Raw genomic sequence first — 19,042 nt, 5'->3', positions numbered from 1 at the left:
TAAAATTGTATTATGGACCTAACCATTTGAAAATTTCGAAGAGGAGCGATCAATTATTCAGACCGTTAGCATTTTCTTGAGTAATTTCACAAAAAGTGTCTCAATTTCGATGAAATGAATTCAGAGAGGAAAGTCAAGAAGTAAATTTTATCAATATTCAGGGTCTAACTTTTGAAACGGTTCATTTTAGTAATATTTCTTTTCAATTTAATCAAATTATATCAAGAAGTCAATAAACCGTGTACTTGAATCTTAATCTCGACTTGAATCATCTAATTCGCTTGGAGTTATAAGTTTATAACGCCATATACTCCTTTTTTTTAACAATAATGACAAATCTTATTTTGCGTCTTTCACTATTAGATAATCTTTGATCAGTTCTTAATTCTATCCACACATTTTAAGGATTTTGATGAATCTTTCTTCGTTAGTTCCAGTAGTGTCTATCGCGTTGTTACTCCAAAAATTGTTTTCTTTCCCAAGTTTCATCGCTGTAGTTTTGAGTGTTCAAGCTTTGATTACTTGAGTTTTTATCGAATTTACCATAACATAAAATATGTGGACTTTTCTCTTGGAATTAACTATGATATCTAAGAAGTGATAGACTAACAGTAAGTCCTATTCGACCCTCTTTCCTAACTGTCATTTCTTTCTAGCCAAAATGATTCCCAGATATTTAAAAAATTCGATTTTTCTAAAAATTCTTGACATAAGAAAAGGTTATTTTATTTCATTTTAATTTCTTTGAATGATAGACGCTTTTCCCCTTGATTTGTGAAGTTTAAATGATGACTTAAATACGAAAGGTTGTTTTTCAAATTTTAATTTTGAAAAATCATTCGAAAATAAAACTGAGGAGAAGGATTTTCACAATAATTACGTAACTTACCTTTTGAATTCAATTCCGTAAAATTTTGACAAATTACGTAAAAATGCAATATCTCAATACTTGATCGCATCTCAGAAACTGTCGAATAATAAAAAGAAACAAAATTTGGTCTAATAATAAATAAAAAATTTACTCAAAAAATCATGCATTACTCAAAACAGACAGACCATTTCTAAAATTACAAAAAGGAGTAAGGAAGCTATTTTTAAAATACCAACAAATAATTTCAACATAATTTAAAACTAATGCACCCAAAAAAATAAAACAAAATTAAACATTACTACGAAATAATCCTACAAGAATAATGAAAAAATAATATTTAAAAAAGAAAATTGATTAATAATGGCGATCCATTTATGGCGATTATTTTTACAAGCATTCAAAATTCAATGATTATAAAAAATAATTTGTATCACAACTTTTATTTGAAACCTTTTTTTGCATATAAAATTTAATATGTTCATGCAAAAATCAATTGCTAGACTTTTTTTTTTTTTAAATTTGTTGCATATTTACTTAAGTCACAAGAATTTTTTTAATTTTTATAAATTTTAGTAAATAGAATTGACGTCTGAAAATTATAAGAATATTTTTATTAATTTACAGTTTTATGTTTGTATATCATAATACATTGTTTGAACAGCAGTTTGAATTAATTAAAATGTGTAGATTCGTTGAAAGGGACATTGTTAGAAAAATAATTTTATAAGTCGTAAGATGGGATACATATCGAGAACGGTGTCTGATTTTCTCGCTATTTCCTCAAAGGGGACTGATAAGTATATCAATGTTGATTTAAAGTAAAGGTAAATTTACGAATGGGTCATGTGGATAAAATCTCCAATTTTTGGGCCATCAATCTTATTTTTAGTTCTTTCGATTAGGGGAACTTCTAAGCCCCGAAAAATTCCCACGTTTTCTTAAAAAATCTTGTCTTTATTTAAATTTTTCAGCAATCTAATGATTGTTGTTTTTTAATAAATTCTTAGAATTTATTCAGTGAATATGAAACGATATTCAAGGAAAGGAATTTTCTCTTACTTTTCTCTTAAATGTTGATTTTTCCGAAAATGCGAGAGATTGGGAACAGATACAGATTGGTAGGAAATTTTATGCTTAACAATTTTTATTAGAAGTACTTTTTCCATAAAATGTACAGTTTTAAGGAAAAAAAAAACTCTAAAAAATATGAAAAGTAAGAAAAAGTTCATATGTACAAATCTATTGGAAATTTTACGCCCGATAACTTTGGGTTGAACTATTTTTTCTCTAAAATGCAGTTTTCGAGTAAATTGCAAAATATATAAAACTTAGCATAGATTGCAATGCTGCATCCATAGGTGGTATAGCACACCATCCTCTGAGCGGAGATGTTTGCCACTTGCAAATTATAGCATATCCCGGAAAAGCACGCAAATTTATTTTCCGGACTATCCTGTAATTTAAAAAAGGCAAACAATTGTATTCCTAATCTGGTAGGTAATACCAACTAAAAAAAAGTCATTAATTATCACGGGGAGGAAGGGTTTCATATTGGTAGCTCGTGGTCAATAGTGTTAATAATGTGTAAATGTATGAATTTCACAACTCTTACGGTGTCTAGAAAATGGTTTCTTTTCGATATCCGTCATTATTCTCGCAACGAAATGTAAACTGATATTAAATCAGATCGAAAATATAAATTAATTATTAGAGCGTTGTATGATAAAATAAAATATTTAAGCAAATTTTTGAAGATAGATTATGTAAAATCATGGTATGTTATTTCGATGTTATTAACAAGTTCTTTATGAGAGCAAGTTATTACTTATCCAAAGAGAAAATACTTCCAAATTATCCAAAGCGAGAATTTCATATTTATTTTGGAAAGTAGAACCATAGTGATCTACGTAACATTTTTATATTTTTGAGAAAATAAAAAAAAGTTTTTTTAAGTTTATAAAAACTGCGACTGCGTTAAATAAAAACTGAAAAGAAAATAATAAGTGCAGTAGTTACATAGCGACTTTAAAAGTCGGACCCATTATTAGAAAAATTTGAGCCGGTATAGATTTTGATGACTCCCAACTCTTAAAGTCGTAATGTAAACTACTGGTTTTTATTCTTATTTTACACTTTTTTTTTAGTTAGGATTTTCAAATATTTAGTAAATGATACCCACTTAAAATAGTTCATCGATTTTCATTTTTTTCTTGTTCACAACAGGCGTTTATTTTTTGCCATATTGAACTTTCATTACTGCCATGTCTTCAGTGACACACGCAAGATTAACACAAATCGATGGGGGTAAGAATAAATAAATGGAATAAATCGGGTAAAAATAAACATTAACATTGTTGGAATGATGTTAAACAAATCAATTTTTCATGAAGAGTTGGATTTATCCTAAAAAATGATGGCAAATACCACAAATTATGGCAAGTGCCACAAATGGCACTCATCCAAACCATGGCATGGAATAATTATAAAGAATTACGTTTTTCTTCGTGTCTTCATGCCAGAATCTTTATTTTAAGAAAAATGATACTTGGATCACTATGGTTCTATCAAGCATCAATTATATTTTAATTTTGGCGATCTGATCACTCAGTTTTCATGGCTGAAATAATTTGTGAAAATTTGAATATAATACAGAAATTTTAGTTTAAGAAAAGCCGTTCAACATCTGAAGTGTTCTGTAAAAATGTGTTAACTGCACTCAATGTTGTTATTTATGAAGAGCCCAAAGTAAGCAGATCTTCTATATCGAACACCCTACAAAAAATCAAGCAATTTTTTTAGTGCGTTTCGAATTAATTAACACGTAGTTATGGATGTTCAGAAAAAAGACCTGAATACAATCGACGCAATATTAGTATGTACAAACAAACAAAATTAAAAAATTTGTTCAGAATAATAAAAATTTGTATAACTTTCCACGTCAAAACTATTTTTTTTTTAAATAACAAACATCATAGAAACAAACACCGAAGAAAATTTATCTTATTTAAATTTTATAGACCAGTCATAAGAAGATTTCTGTTCACTGTGATCTGGATATTGAAATATTATTGTTTATATCTGGTGTATTTTTTTTACCAACAATTTTATGTTCTAATTTTCTAATTCTTCATACACGAGAATTCCGAAAAGCAAGTCATCGTTTAAGGTAAAACTGAAAATTCTGTATATAATCAATATACAGAAATTAAAAAAAAAAAGAAGATTATTGGCTAGTAACAGATAATCGATCCAAAAAAGCAATTATAATGCAGGATCTTGAACGATATCTCAGAAACTATGCGTTCAATCTTCTAATAAGCACGTTTTTTGGTCTTAATTACTATATGTAATGATTTTTATCGAAATTGGAGTCAAAAACAAGTTTCCGGTTTTTGGTAATTATTTTCGTATGAGATTTTGGGCGATATATAGCAAAGAAACTGAAAAAGATGCGTTCAATCATTAAATGAATTTGTTTTTTTATATTTTGGGGGCCCAAAAAAAACTAAAAAAATCCAGTTCAATTGACTGACAATTGGTGAAGTATTTTCTATAAGAAATTGTCTGATAAGTATGCGAGAAACATCTTTACGCATGGGATTTTGGAAGACATCTCAGAAACTACGCATCTAATCATGAAATAAACCCGATTTTCGTATATCCCTTTTATTGGTGAGTGAATTTGAAAATTTTTACATTTTAGATTTTCTTCCCTGATAATTTCCGATTTTAAAATTATTCGTAAAAAACACACCATAAAAATCAATATTATCGTATCACATCGCGTCAAAGATATCGTGTCCATTTTGGCTCTAATAACTGATCTATTATGATTTTGATCTATGGTAACAAAAATGATTTTGATCTATGATAACAAAATAAAAAGCAAAAAAAATTTGAACTGTTAGAGTAATATACAACCGTGGATTACAAAAAGGATACCTATGCTTCTTTTTTTGTTATTATTGTAAATTACGAAAAAACCATAATGAATTATAAAAATAAGCAACAAAATAAAAGTTTAAGTAGTTTATTGAAAAAAATAAAAATAATTAATTTGTACTCCATTTTTAAATTCCATGGCTGTACCTCTCTATTAAATATTCGTCGTCTCACTTTCTCGTATTCCTCTTCACGTTCTTCAAAACTTTTACTTCGTCGATTTTCCATACTCAACAATTGACGATCAGGACTCTTAAAACAAGATTCCTCAAAACTGTTGGAATCTCGTTTTAAAATTGATCGTCGCGGTTCTTCCGGAAATAAGAGATCATCTCGAATGTGATCACGAAATTTAATATCTGGTAGTCTCGTGTTACGTGTTTTATTTACAATCACACATTTACCAGATGCCTCAATATTATGATCCATTCCAAAGAATGCAGCACATCGATGGACTAGCATTCGTTGATAACTTGACATTGGTGGAAATTTGTAATGACTTTTACTATAAAGAAAATAATTAATGACAATTTTGTATGAAAATGCTAATGTTAGAATTTCTAAGTTGGTGAAAATTTAGTGTAAATGGTGACTTCATACTTGTTCGATTCAAGTTTTTGTAAATATGTACAGATCAAGGAACGATTCTTTGAAAATGATCAATATTCCAAAATTCTGATTTATCTTTTGTATGAGTACTACTAAACTCTCGATATTATACATCTCTCTATACATTTAGAAATCTTCTGTACATTGATTTTAACACTTCAATTTTTTCGATAGTTAGAAATTTATTACAGAATATAAATCGTTCATATAAAAATTGATTTCGTGTGACTTTCTTGAAAAAAAGTTCAACGGGCATAACCTCATAAAACATCTCCTTTAAATTACGTTGTAAACAACAAAGCGAAGAAGATTGGATTACCATGGAACGAATTGGTAGATCTAGCTTAAAATAAAGTTAGTTGAGTGGCATTGTGTTGCGGCCCTAAACTCTGAGGCCATAGACTGAATAATCGGTAGTAGCTCGATACTTATGAATTAAATCTTATACCTTGGTAATAAATATTAAAAACATTGATTTCCATCGATTCTAAGGCGTCGTAATTCAAGAAATACGAGAGTAGATATTGATAATATGAAAAATGTCTTTCATTGGAGCCAAGAAGACTAGAAAAGAAGGAGAGTTAGCTCTGGGTTTTGAGTGGGCCCAAATACGTCCGGCACTTTTGTAAGTTTGCATATCTGAATTTAGCGGTGCTGATTGCATCCCACGACTATAGCGTATAATCATCATAGATTATATGAAGTTGCGCAGAACCAATACGCATGGTCATGAGATACAAGTGGCGGATGTATATGGGCCCGAGATTCAGAGTTAACTCTCCTTCTTTCTAGTTTTCTTAATTGGAGCCCTTGGAGATCAAAAGGATGAAGTAAATCAAAACAAACATGGCGACGGCCAGTAAACAGCAAAGCGAAGAAGATTGGGTTACCGTGAAAATATAGTTAGTTATAAGGCATTGTGTTTCGGCCCTAGATTCCTTCAATAAGGATTCTAGGATTATCTCTGCTACAATAATTTTCACTATGATAGAACAAAAAAAACTCTTGCTTTAAAGCACACAGATTTGAGTTTATAAGGGTCGATTTGAATATTTGTAAAACTGTAGGCGACACAGAATTTCAGCAGTCATTTTCAGGATAATTGATCAGACCACTTTCATATTTGTCCGAGATAAATTAACTCCTTTGAATCTGTAGTGTAAAGGTGAAATTTACGTAGTTACGACAATTGAGACTTTTTATCAGAAAGAAGAAAATTCAAAGAAAAAAATTACTTTATACAGAACTAAAATTTTACAGTATAAAGTAAAATTTCTCGCAAAACAATTTCCATGAAATGTTTGCAAGCTCCTTTCTTTCGTGATACATCAATTTTATTAGACGTTTTTTCATAGAAACGTGAAACCTTTTTTAATTTGAACCTCGTGCTTTTTTTAAATATTTCTAAAAAAAAATTGTTTGGAATGAAGTAACAGTTGCTATTAACCATTAATTTTTAAACGAAGAAAAATTCGTTTTTGATTAAAAATTCTTTTTTGAAAAATATCGAGAACAAAGAGTTTATTATGAGCCAGTTCAGAAAACGAATTTTTCTTTGGTTTAAAAATTAAGTAGTAATAATTAATGTTCCCCTACCAAGAACAAAAAAAATTTTTTTTTTTTAGAAATACTCAAGATGGTTCGAGACACAAATTAAGAAATATTTCACGTTGTTAAGTTTCCCTGGAAGAATTGCTCATCCTATTAATTTTCTAAGTGTTAAAAAATCGATAAAACTGTACGCCCAAATACATACAGAATAATTTGTACATTTTACTTCCGCAAATTTGACAAGACATAAAAACATAAAGAATTTCTAAATTTAAAAGTGATAAATGTGATTAAGTTAATGAAAATCAAAAAAAGCATAATCAACAGTAGAGTTAAAGTATTTAAGATGTCTAATTATAAATCTATTTCTAAACATAATCGTTTTTAAGTTAGTGTCTTTGTTTTTTGTAATGTGTTTTGTGACTATTGAATGAAAACAAAAAAACATCGATGAAAACGAACCTTTTGTCTTTGGCAAGAGTGACTAGTTCTTGTTCAATTCTTAATAATAACATTCTGTCTTTGGTATTTCTGTTGAGTGTTTCCAAAATAAACTGACCGAGATTTATTCCAGTTGTATCTGTATATTGTTCAGTGCTGCTATCTGTAATGTTACCCATTTTCATTAAAATCAAATTGTTTGAAATAATTTTATTTAAAAATTTTCAGGCACTAAACTATATTTTAAGCAAGTTTGGTGTTTTATAAAAAAAAAATATTTACACTTCAAGTCTTCGATTCATTGTATTGGTAAAAATGCTGTTAAGGAGATGGAAGTTTTTGAGAAAGAATTTTATCAAGTTTCTCTGAATAAAGCGTTATGAAACGTGAAATAAGTCTTGTATCTGTAGATTTGCACAGAATTTAAGGTTGTTGTCTCGCTATGGGCATAGTGTCAGAAAATTAGAAATTTTTTAATGCTTACTAAGGATATTATAGTACAACTAACATAAAACTTTGAAGCCGATTCCGTCTCTAACTCGAGATAAATTTAATTAAAGTTCGGATTATTCACACGGAGAGCTGAGGTAGTGTTTTTTTAACAAGTTTTTTAATTCTAGAAAAAAAACTAACTGATTTTTTTGTTCTGAGTTAAAAAAAGAAAAACCAAAATTATTGACCGTTTTATTGTTGAGATATTTTAACGCACAGTTCAACAATTTTACTGTTAAACAGAAATAACTCTTGTAGTTGAAGAGAAACAACTATATATATGAACAAGAGTTTTAAATTCATCGTACATTGATATTTCATATATTGTGAAAGTCGAGTGATACCGTACCTATAGATAAAAATTAGACATTATTTCACTACAAGCATATGTACTACTACCGTGCATATAATTCAAAACTTTTTTTACAATATTGTAGGAAGACAAATAATTAATTACGCGACTCATGTTTTAACCTAAAGATTATGATCGCCAACCTCCTTAAGAAAAAGATGTACTAAGACGAAGTCGATGTACATCATCGACTATCCATCAAATGTTCCAACATCTATTCTACCGAATGAAGTCACAACTAAGCTGAATATTATCCGCATGTCGAAAAGATTGGCACATAACGAAAGTTTTGGAGATATTTACAGAAAATTGGTGACCACGTAATATTTACACGCTTTTTACAATGTAGCAAAACAACTAGCACCCTCGCCCTTTCGGTATTAGATCTCACAATTCATTTGAAAGCTTATATTCTGGTTTCAGATCGAAATACTCAAAAATTTTATCCAAAAAATTATGAATCCATTTGAGAGTTAAGAAACTGGAGCTTTGTGTGCTTGACTTTCTATCGGGGTATTGGTATTTGACAGCATTTGTAACCCAGTCATGATTGTATTGAAATGATAATTACAATAAAATGAGAACACAAAATAAAAAGTTTATAAATAGAAAAATAAAATGTTTACCTCTTGAGAGGCATGGTGATGGCGCCAATGCACTATCAAAACTCGATGAATTTTGATGTTTTAATTTATTTTTATTACAATTATTCGTACGGTTAACAACCGTTAATGTATTATTGTAATTATTATTTGTAGTACTTAAATTATTATTGCCCGCAATACTATTATTATGATTATTATTAGATCTTTCTAATATTCCATTATCATTATCGTCATCATCATCGTCATTGATATTATCATTTGTGCAACAACAATCTGATTCCGTTGTACAATTCTGGCAAGATATTGTAATTGTGCTAATTTCTAATTTTTGCCGTTGATTGTTCGCTGATATTTGAACAGATGATGATGTCCTAACATTAAAATTGGAGTAAGGTAAGTATAAGTATTTGATTAGACATTTTTAGTTAGCCTAACGCGACGGAAAAGGTTTCGGTTGACGTAAAAAAAAGTGGATCCTTCCGAAACTCAAGTGCGATTTTCTTGTTACAAGATTGCCACTATTTTTCCATTAAAGTACATGTTGTTAAAAGAAAATAGTACTTGAGTTTATCCGGTCAGGATCCAGTTTTTTGTCGGTTTACTTCAACCTACCCCCCTCGCCCTGAAAACCTCCAAAAAGTAAATGTCTAGAGTTAAAATGTCACAGGTTATTTGCGACAAACATAGACTAGCTTCACCAAATATTTAATTTAAATTGATAGTTTTAACCGGAATTTTTTGCAATTCTCCTACACATTTTATATTCCAAAAGAAACTTATTTTCCATTTTCGCATTAGGCTGACTAAAACTGTCCAATCTCGTCCTTTTTCCAACTTACCTTACTCCATTATTGTTATTATTATTATTATTATTATTTGAGGTATTATTATTATTATTACTAATCGGACTAGATCGATATTTCGCCATAGCATTTGATCCATCATAATCTAAATCATCGATTGTCGTTGATGTTTCAACATCTTCATAACTTTCAAGATCGTCATCGTTTAATGGCTCGAATTGTTTTGTTAAATTTTCCTGCATTATTTGTGTTGTTGACGTAACTTCATAATGAACATCATCCTCATCATCGTCGAATACACCCGGTGTGATTATATTTAAATTTGTATTATTTTTATTGTTATTATTTATAGTCTTTGTTGTTAATTCTGGTGATGTGGTAACGCTGTGTATCAGTATCGGTGACGATAGTTGTGAACACGTTCTCGGATCTCGTGGTGGTGATGTAGATTCTCGTATTGCTTGACTTCGTACAAGCAATTTTAATTTATTATTTGTCTGTAAAAAGTATAATTTTATTTTTCTAAATTGTTCTTATTTTCTAGGACTGATTGATGATTTTTTCTGACTTATTGTTTAAATGAATATGAAGGCCTTTCGTTCATGAATATATGAATGATGATTTCGATGCTTGGTTTTATTCTATATTTATTTACATAAAATGTTATTGGGCTGAATCTAACCCGATTTTTGAAATTCCACAATCTGAATCTAAATGTACACCAAATTGTTGAGAAAAATGTTTGCTTCAATTACATATGAGATGTCCATGGGAATCGTCCGTAAACGACTTGAAGAAATAAATTATTTTTATTATTATTTAACATTTTAGTCATCTAGTGATAGGTTTCATAAAATACATAAGAAAAAAATAGTGCCCAACCAGCAAATTCTAATTCTCAAATTCTCGCGTGATGAATTTGGAAATTTTTAATTGAGAAACTATCCTAGAAAATGATTTATCGTCTGTATCCATTTCTTTGTAAAATAAATGTAAAAAAATGGTTGCATAGTTTTTTATTTACAAGCGCATTTATGGTATTTGATACACATTCAAATATTTTATTGCAAGTTTAATTGAAAATTGCATTTTATTTTTTCAAATTTTTGTGGAAGTAAAATTGTAAAGGCCTAATAAACCAAATAGCCTTAAAATAGAAATTTCAGTGAAAAACAAATTTTTTGTTTTGGTTATTTTAAACTTTAAGTTAATAATCATAGTTCGAAAACGAAAAATTTTCTCCAGAAAAAAACATACGACTGTATTTTATTATATTTTATGTGATCAACATTCTAAAATTATAATAACTTATCAAATTTAAAACATAAATTAATTTAATTAAACACACGTTCAAAATTTTCACGTGAAAATTATAATAAAAATCTATTTTTATAATTCTTATCTTGATAGTAAAACTCTTGATTATTTTCTCATTTTACTTCATCTCAGAATATCCTATATTATAAAAGCAAAAGTGAGATTGTTTATTTGTTATGCTTTCACTCAAAAACTACAGAATGGATGTGAATGAAACTTTACAATAATAGTATAACACATAACCTGTATCGCTATATATTATAAAAGCGAAAGTGAGTTTGCTTATTTGTTTGTGAAACTTTATCAAAACAGAAAACACATAGCCTACAATTTTTTACAAAGAGAGCAGTTACCCGCTCACTTCGCCGGAAAATTCCTGTTATAAAAGCCAAAACTAAATAGTTTGTGTGTTCATAATTGCCCAGCGAAGCGATCGAGTACCATTGCTGGTTAATTGTAAACCAGCAACATTGCTTAACCATTGCTGGTTAATTGTAAACACAAATTTGAAATTGAAGATAAATTTAAACCATAAAATTAAGGTTTCCGTTATTTTGTCACTTTTGCCTCCTAGGAATGCAACATACACTTTAAATCTTATCAAGTGAAATTTTAATAACGTATTCATCGTTAAATTTTATTGCCCAGAGGGTGTTAGAATTGATCTGATAATGTCTCGTTTGTGACTCTTGATGTACGGAATAAGGCTAAACAGTAATACAGGCCTGAATGTATAGCTTACCTACCGATTATTGCGAAATAGAGACGAAATGGAAATCGCAATTTTATTTGCCAAATATCACCGCTCTGAACTTTCTTCAAGGGAAAGGCATGGAAAATTAAATAGAATAAAAATTATTGAAATTTGGGATATATGATTATTTTAGAAAATTGTTCCCTGAGAACTTTCTGACCTGTGCATTTGTGAAATATACGCCTATAAATAATTAATAATAATTTCCACCTAGGTTGATCCGGTGACTCAGCAACATTTTTAGCACTTATCTTTGAACTCATTACTCTTCCGCGTAAATGGCTCGTGGGATTTTTCTGACCAAAGTACTTTTATATATAAATAGATAAACGATATCACGATAACCGAAGAACTAAGCCGGTAAGTCTCTTAACTTGCAAAGGATTCAAGGCGATGAAATGTGACTAATAAATAAAGATTCCATTTTGTCAATACTTTTCAATACCCAGAGGTTAGACAGTAAGAAGATGTAATGTCAGTGCCACTGCTTCGACTAAACTTTAAAAATACTTGTTCTCGTCATCAGTTTTTTATTATTAATAAATAAATTTTAATTACCTTTTTCCGATAAAATATCAAGATATCACCACACAACATTTTAAATAAGAAATTATTTCCTTAAATAAACTTTTCTTAAAATAATTATTGTTATATATGAATAAAATTTTTATAAATATGTTATGTATAACCAATTTTGAAACATACTAAATTTTAAAAAAAATATTCTTATTTCGATTATATAATTTCGTGTTTGTTTTGCATATTATTCAATTCAATAGTATTCAATTAGTCTAAGAGCCAGTAGCCGTCAAACTTAATACAATGGTAGAATCCATAGTGATCCAAGTATGGTTTTCTTAAAATAAAATTTTTCACATATGGGCAAAGAAAAAAACAATTCTTCCATAACTCATTCAAGTGCCATTTGTCATAATTTTTTTCTGAGAAATGCCAACCTCTTTCTTCTTAAAAAATTGAATGATACTCTTTTATTATTAATAGCAGACAGTTATAGCTACTTCAAGATCATAGAAGATTTTAACAAAGCGTTATATAATATACGTTGTAAATAAAATATTTTTAATTTAAAATTAGAATGGTTACTAAACGTTGAGCTCGGTCAAAATGAATCCACATTTTATATTTTGCAGGTATAAAAGAAAATAAAGGGTTTGTTAAAATACCACAAGGTGTTCACTGGCTCTTAGACCATTCAGTTAATAAACAAAAAATACAATGTGAAGCTCTCAAATGACCTCCATACACAGGTATAATAAAAGCAACAGAACAAAAACTCAATATCAGTAAATAATTGCGACCTGTAATGTCGCAATTACACACACATACAAATCAATTGACGTAGAAGAGTGAAATTTTTCAAAAGTTTTATTTTATCAATAAACTTGAAAATGGTTTAATTTGAACAAAATCTGCGTTTTATAATTAGGGTTGCCACCTCCAAGTTCTGGGAAATCGGGAGATAAACCAGAAAGTAATAGCCTACATTAAAAGTTGATTTCTTGAAAATTTAACCACAATGTGATCTTTTTTATTGACCAAACCTCCACCAAGGGCGATCAATCGATAATAGGGTAATACCTGCGGAGTGGTGTGTGGAAATACTTTCTATGATTTTCTACAATTTTACTATAAATTATTCTTAAATGTACAGGAGATTCAAATTTGCATTAGCAAGCTTCGGACGATGAAATTGAAGGATTTTGCATATTTCTCTTTACATACGGCATAAGAAATGCATTGCTTCTGTTTGGTCCAGTGATTTAGAATACTCAGCATAAGTAACTTGCGAGTGCGGGCTAACCGAGCCGCATTTAAACAATAAATTATGTAAAGGATATCGAACATTAAAATGCAAACCAAAAATTTTAATTGTGGCTCTTAATAGCATTTTACTCAAATGATTAATAAAAGAAAATGACAGAAAAATACCTATTTCAAAAATAATTTTTCTTTAGTCGTAAATAAGTTTCTGAATTATGTACATAGCCTAAATCTGAGACACATATATTAAGCAAAGAAAGCAAGCATTCAATTCCTTGTTGACAATTAATATTTTATGGTGCCATTTTTAAGCTGTGATTTGGCTATAAAGTATAAATTTACAGTAATTATACTAATAAAAGCATAAAAAAATTTAATAATTTCGTTTACTAATTCAATGTTTTTGAATTTTTACCTCACACATTAAAATTTCACAGAAGCGTCATTTCCCTTTTGGAAAGCGTAAATTGGCGAATATGAAGCTAACTTCGATATTATGTTTCATATTTGAGGAACGGAAGAACCATATTGATCTAAGTAACATTTTTATAATTCTGACATAATAAGCCTCTGGACTCTGGACTTTATGTAGCAGTTGATTCGTTCTAGGTAATTTTTGATTATCTATATGGGTGTAGGTTCAAATCCCTATGCAAAATACGCCAAAGAGAGAGATAAGAAAGGCACAAATCTTACCACTGGCGGCAAATCGATAATTCCGGGTATATCGCTACGCAATCGTGAAGCAATATTACGAAGAATTACATGTTTTTCGTGCCCAATCTTTATTTTAAGAAAATTGATACTTGGATCACTTTGGTTCTACCATGATCATTTACTTATAAATTAAAAAAAAAAAAAACAGAAGCAGGATAATTTCTTTTCTGAAATTGATGTGTCCTAATTATGGAATGGATTTTATTTAGAATGGTATACGAATCATGATCGGTACAATTTCGAGTATAAATTTGATAGAGCGATCATGGTCATTATTAAATGATATAAGTCGATGTATTAGCGAATTTTTGAAGGAAATGGAGCTATTGTTTTAGTACTAACGATGGTATTTAAAAAAAATTTCCTCAAATGTTCATCGAGCCTCCGTAATAGATCTCAAAAATTACCATCGTTAAAATGCAATATTCGATTCAAGAAAAATGTGTTATTTTTTTTTCAATCTCTGGAGGGAATTCACTTAGCTAACGCAGCTCCTACGCTACTCATTTTTGTAAAATTTAAAACAAATGTTTATTGAAAAATCAAAAACATTATTAACAACTAGATGAGTATTTTTCGAAATATCTCCAGAAACGCATCGATATAAAATATTTTCGTATAAGAACTTGATCAATATCTCAAAACTTATCCACTCAATCGTTAAATGTACACAATTTTTGTCCTTTTTTGGGTCAAAATTACCCTATATACCAGGTTTCTTTAAATTTCTAAACAACAAAGTTTTTAGATTCTTTGATTTTTTCAAAAGAAGAAAATTGCAAAAAATCGGAAAATTTGTTTGTCTCCAATTTGGATAAAAGCACTTCATAGACTAATTCTGACCCAAAAAATACAAAAATTGGATCACATTGATGATTGCACGTGTAGTTTCGAAAATATCGACTAAAATCTTATATAAGAGAATATATTTCGGAGTCATTTCAGGAGATACTTAAGAAATTTATCGTTCTACCGCAACATCTAAAGGCTTAAAAAGTATATAAATCCAGCTCAGCTGCCGATTTAGACAACATATCCATAAAATACTCTGAATCCGCGTCTGCAATATACTTTTTTTTTTCAACTCATAGATAATCTGGTATCACACTTTAATTTTTCCCCTAAAGTAAGCTTGCATCAAGTTTCTATTAAAGTTTTAATGTTTTTTCTTCGTAATTTTCACCTTTCGAATGTGAATTGAGGAATTAGATTTCATCATCATCTTATTATGTACTAGAAAGTGCACTTGATTTAATAGACATACAATGTTTGGCATTGTAATATGAATGCTCAAGGGATCAGTTCTCAACTAACGAACATGATTTTACACTTTAACTAATGTAAAAGAAAAAATATAATTTGTTTGTTTATAATTATGGAAGTATATTGACTTTTTTTAATGAGGAGGGCCAAAAAGACAGGGGAGAATCAATATATCTTTCTTTGGCAAGAATACTGCCTTTTTTCCAGATTACAATAGAGTCTCACTAATTCGGATATATTAAAAACCAGGGGGTGTCAGGATATTGAAATTGTGATTGGGATTATATACAAAAAATTCATGTATGTATTATGTAAACATTAGCTGACCCGGCCAACTTCGTATCACCTAGCAGTCAATGAATGTCGTGTTCGCTGGTCCATTTCAACTTTAAAAACAAAGACTACAGCGATATAGCTATCATTTCCTTCCTACTCTCGCTCGTCTCCCCTTTTGTTCACAATTTCATGGGTTTTAATTTTTTTGGTGTGGAATATTAATTTTTTAGAAAACAAAATATAGCCCATGTTATTTGCTGACAATGTAGCATATTATAGACGAAAATTTTTTTAAATTCGGTTAGGAAGTGGATTCAAAAAGCCCACCCCCATAGCCAGGGATACCATTCTTGAGTATAAATGGTCTAACTAAACCGACTTTGTTTTATATATTAAGATATATCATTTATAGATGATTGCATTTTCACAGGCGTAGGAAGCCGGTTGGAAAGGGCGGGTGAAAAGTGATTTTTGGATGTGTCGAACTACTGAATGCTAAAATTACTGAGACTCTACTGTATTAAAATTGCTAATACTGGATTAAAGTGATCGGAAGAGTAAAGTAGAATAACAAATTTTACAAAAAATGCCCAATAAAGTAAAATATAATTTCGAAATGAATACCCACTTCTATAAATAATTTCATTGTGAATAATTACGTTTTCAAGTCGACGCCAACCATATCTGTAGCTACAAAATTGATTCAATGATGTTGATTTCAAAATGTAATTGCTCACAATGAAATTAATGACAGAAGTATTTGTTTCAAAAAAAATTTTTAGTGTATTTTTTGAAGCCGAGTCTATGTCTTGTTTGTAATAGAGTTATCAGTGAAATGATTACCTCCTCCTTGGGTTTTTCGTCGATTAAAAAAGAAAATGAGCGAGATGAAATATTCATTGCGAAATTAATAATTCCAAAACACTGAAAGATATCATGACAAGAATGAAATATATATCGATTTTGTGAGAAAAATACACGTAGGTAACTATGAGATACGGTTTTAGATGAAATACGATTCGCCAAATGACTATTTCGTCAAAATTGATGAAATTCCACCTTTGAACCAGTTCAAAATAGTTTGAATGGAAGCTATTTTTAAGATCACTTCGTCTCAAAAAGCAATTTAATAGAGAATTTACCAGTTAAAAATTAACTAAGGTTCGTGGAAAATCGAGGCTAACAAGTTGAAAAAATATACGTAGCGACAAAACACGATATCAGAAGTATTTTCCATCAAATTGGATGGCATACATGTTCTCAATTAATTCAAAAAAATCTAAGTGCAATTATAAAATTGATTAGAGTCTAATAAGATACAATAAATCCTAGTGCTTAGTTTTTGATCGACTAAAACAAGCTCGAATTACTCGACCCATTTTAAGCAGACATTAGAATTACATAATTACCATACACGATTTTCTTGTTAACAAAGATAATTTTTGTCGAAAACCCATTATTTTACTGAGCCTTAAGAATATATTTTCGAAGTATTAATTCAAGCTCGAAAAAAGGTTCAACGTCTGAATAGTTCCTTCTAAATTATATTTTTAAATATCGATAAAACCAAAATATTAGATCACGAACGAAGCAATTTCATGAAAAATTGGAATTTGGTTTAGCCAAGCATTTATGAAAATGGAACTATTGTAGTATAGAATGGCGCATTATGAACATTTTGGTTTTAAATTATTTATAATTTTTTTTGTTTCAGCAATAATTATTACTTTTATTACACAGAAATATTAGCAAACTAAAAACACCAAAAATATTTCAAACTTTTAAGTGGAAAAATTTGATGCTTCACACATTTGTGGTCTTTCCAAAGTATTTTCCATAGCTTCTTCCACATTTTCAAGTTATCGATTTTATTGGGAACGTTAGTTTTTAACTTATGATATACACCCTTTCTTTAAAAACCTCTCAAAAGAAATAATTAAGGCATGAATATGCAGATTAATTTAAATCATTTTAGTACGAAGTAATGCGTTCGCGAAAAATGTACCTTAAGATATCTATTGAACTTCTAACTCTTAAATTCCTTAGTTTTCTGTTTTCGAAAATTTTTAAGCGGATAATGGTTAGCTGTGAGATATTGGGCCGTCAATTCATAAATATTATTAATATTGGCTGCTTCCAAAGCTCTAAAATACTCCGACTATAAAAAATTGAAACCACGACGTTTATTTTGCGCCACTCTGATAAGTTGATATGATGATGAAAAACTAGCATTCATTGATGATAAATGATTGAGAAAATGGTTATGATGTGAAAATATGAAACGTACTTTTACGGCCCGTTACAAACATGCGTGAACTAATATAAATTCTTCATTATAAGACAATTTGATACATTTCAAAGATTATTTGTCTCAAATTATCGCGATTGATTGAATATATAAGTCGAGTTGCAGCATGTTTGCATTTTCAAAACACGAATGTATGTATCGGACCAAAATTTTCAAATTATTTTTTCCAAAAAAAATTATTAAATTATAAAAATTGTAAAAAAAACGAGTATATTAAGAGAGATTTAATCAATTAAGAAGTGGAAAAATTTATTTTTTTAAAGATAAATTATTGATCACAAGGAAAAGATAAATATACGAGAAAATATTTACCCTATTTCGTTGTGCACCAGTAACCATGGCACCATGGCAGGAATTAACGAGGGGTTGTTTCGCGTTATCGGTGGTGGTCGAATTATCGCTGTCATTGGCGATTGAGATCTTCTGCTCAGACTGTTTGATACTTGATGAATCCGATGAAGATGAAATATTTATAATCGGTTCCTCTTCATCGAATTCTGCTTGTTTCGATAACGTACGTTGAGCTCTTAACGAGCTCTGTTTCTTCATATTTATGTTTGTGATACAATTTGATTGGACTACGATACTGGGTACTAGAATTTCATAACACAGCAACTCCAATAAAATACTGTTAACGTATAATTGTAAAAATAAATTTAACTGTCGTTTACGTCAAAACTTTTGGATAATAAATGAAAACATTATAAAATTCATTCCATTATAATAAAAAATAAACTTAATTGACGTAGATGACAATTAAATTGTGACAAACTATAAAAAAAATTTGTGAAAAAATTAAAAGGACATGTATGAGAAAATTTTGATGTTTTATAACAACATTGAAAAATTTGGATTTAAAAAATTTTATTTTTAAAAATTAGGGAAAACATACAGTCATTCTCAAAAAATATGGCCAAATATGTTGGTTATTAGCGACATCAAGTTTCAAATAAAAGTTG

The 19,042-nt window shown here is 29.3% G+C and overlaps 1 protein-coding gene across 3 annotated transcripts in view; it reads right to left on the bottom strand.

The window, feature by feature from the left end:
- The window catches only part of LOC123300022 (protein encore), an 80,202-nt gene that overhangs the window by 9,238 nt on the left and 51,922 nt on the right, over nt 1-19,042 (bottom strand). The window contains exons 3-7 of one of the 3 annotated variants that reach the window (XM_044882477.1): nt 18,396-18,676; nt 9,703-10,163; nt 8,885-9,234; nt 7,436-7,577; nt 4,961-5,318 (exon numbers count right to left, since the gene is read on the bottom strand). In XM_044882477.1, the coding sequence (XP_044738412.1) occupies nt 4,961-5,318; nt 7,436-7,577; nt 8,885-9,234; nt 9,703-10,163; nt 18,396-18,676 (1,592 nt within the window). Of the gene's footprint in view, nt 1-4,960; nt 5,319-7,435; nt 7,578-8,884; nt 9,235-9,702; nt 10,164-12,295; nt 12,433-18,395; nt 18,677-19,042 lie in introns of those variants that run through there. The other 2 variants (XM_044882478.1, XM_044882479.1) reach the window with 2 other exon arrangements.

This window comes from Chrysoperla carnea, chromosome 5 (assembly GCF_905475395.1).
Source record: "Chrysoperla carnea chromosome 5, inChrCarn1.1, whole genome shotgun sequence".
In the NCBI taxonomy this organism is placed as follows: domain Eukaryota; kingdom Metazoa; phylum Arthropoda; class Insecta; order Neuroptera; family Chrysopidae; genus Chrysoperla; species Chrysoperla carnea.
Note: the sequence above shows the minus strand (reverse complement) of the source record. Positions and strands in the feature narration are given on the sequence as shown.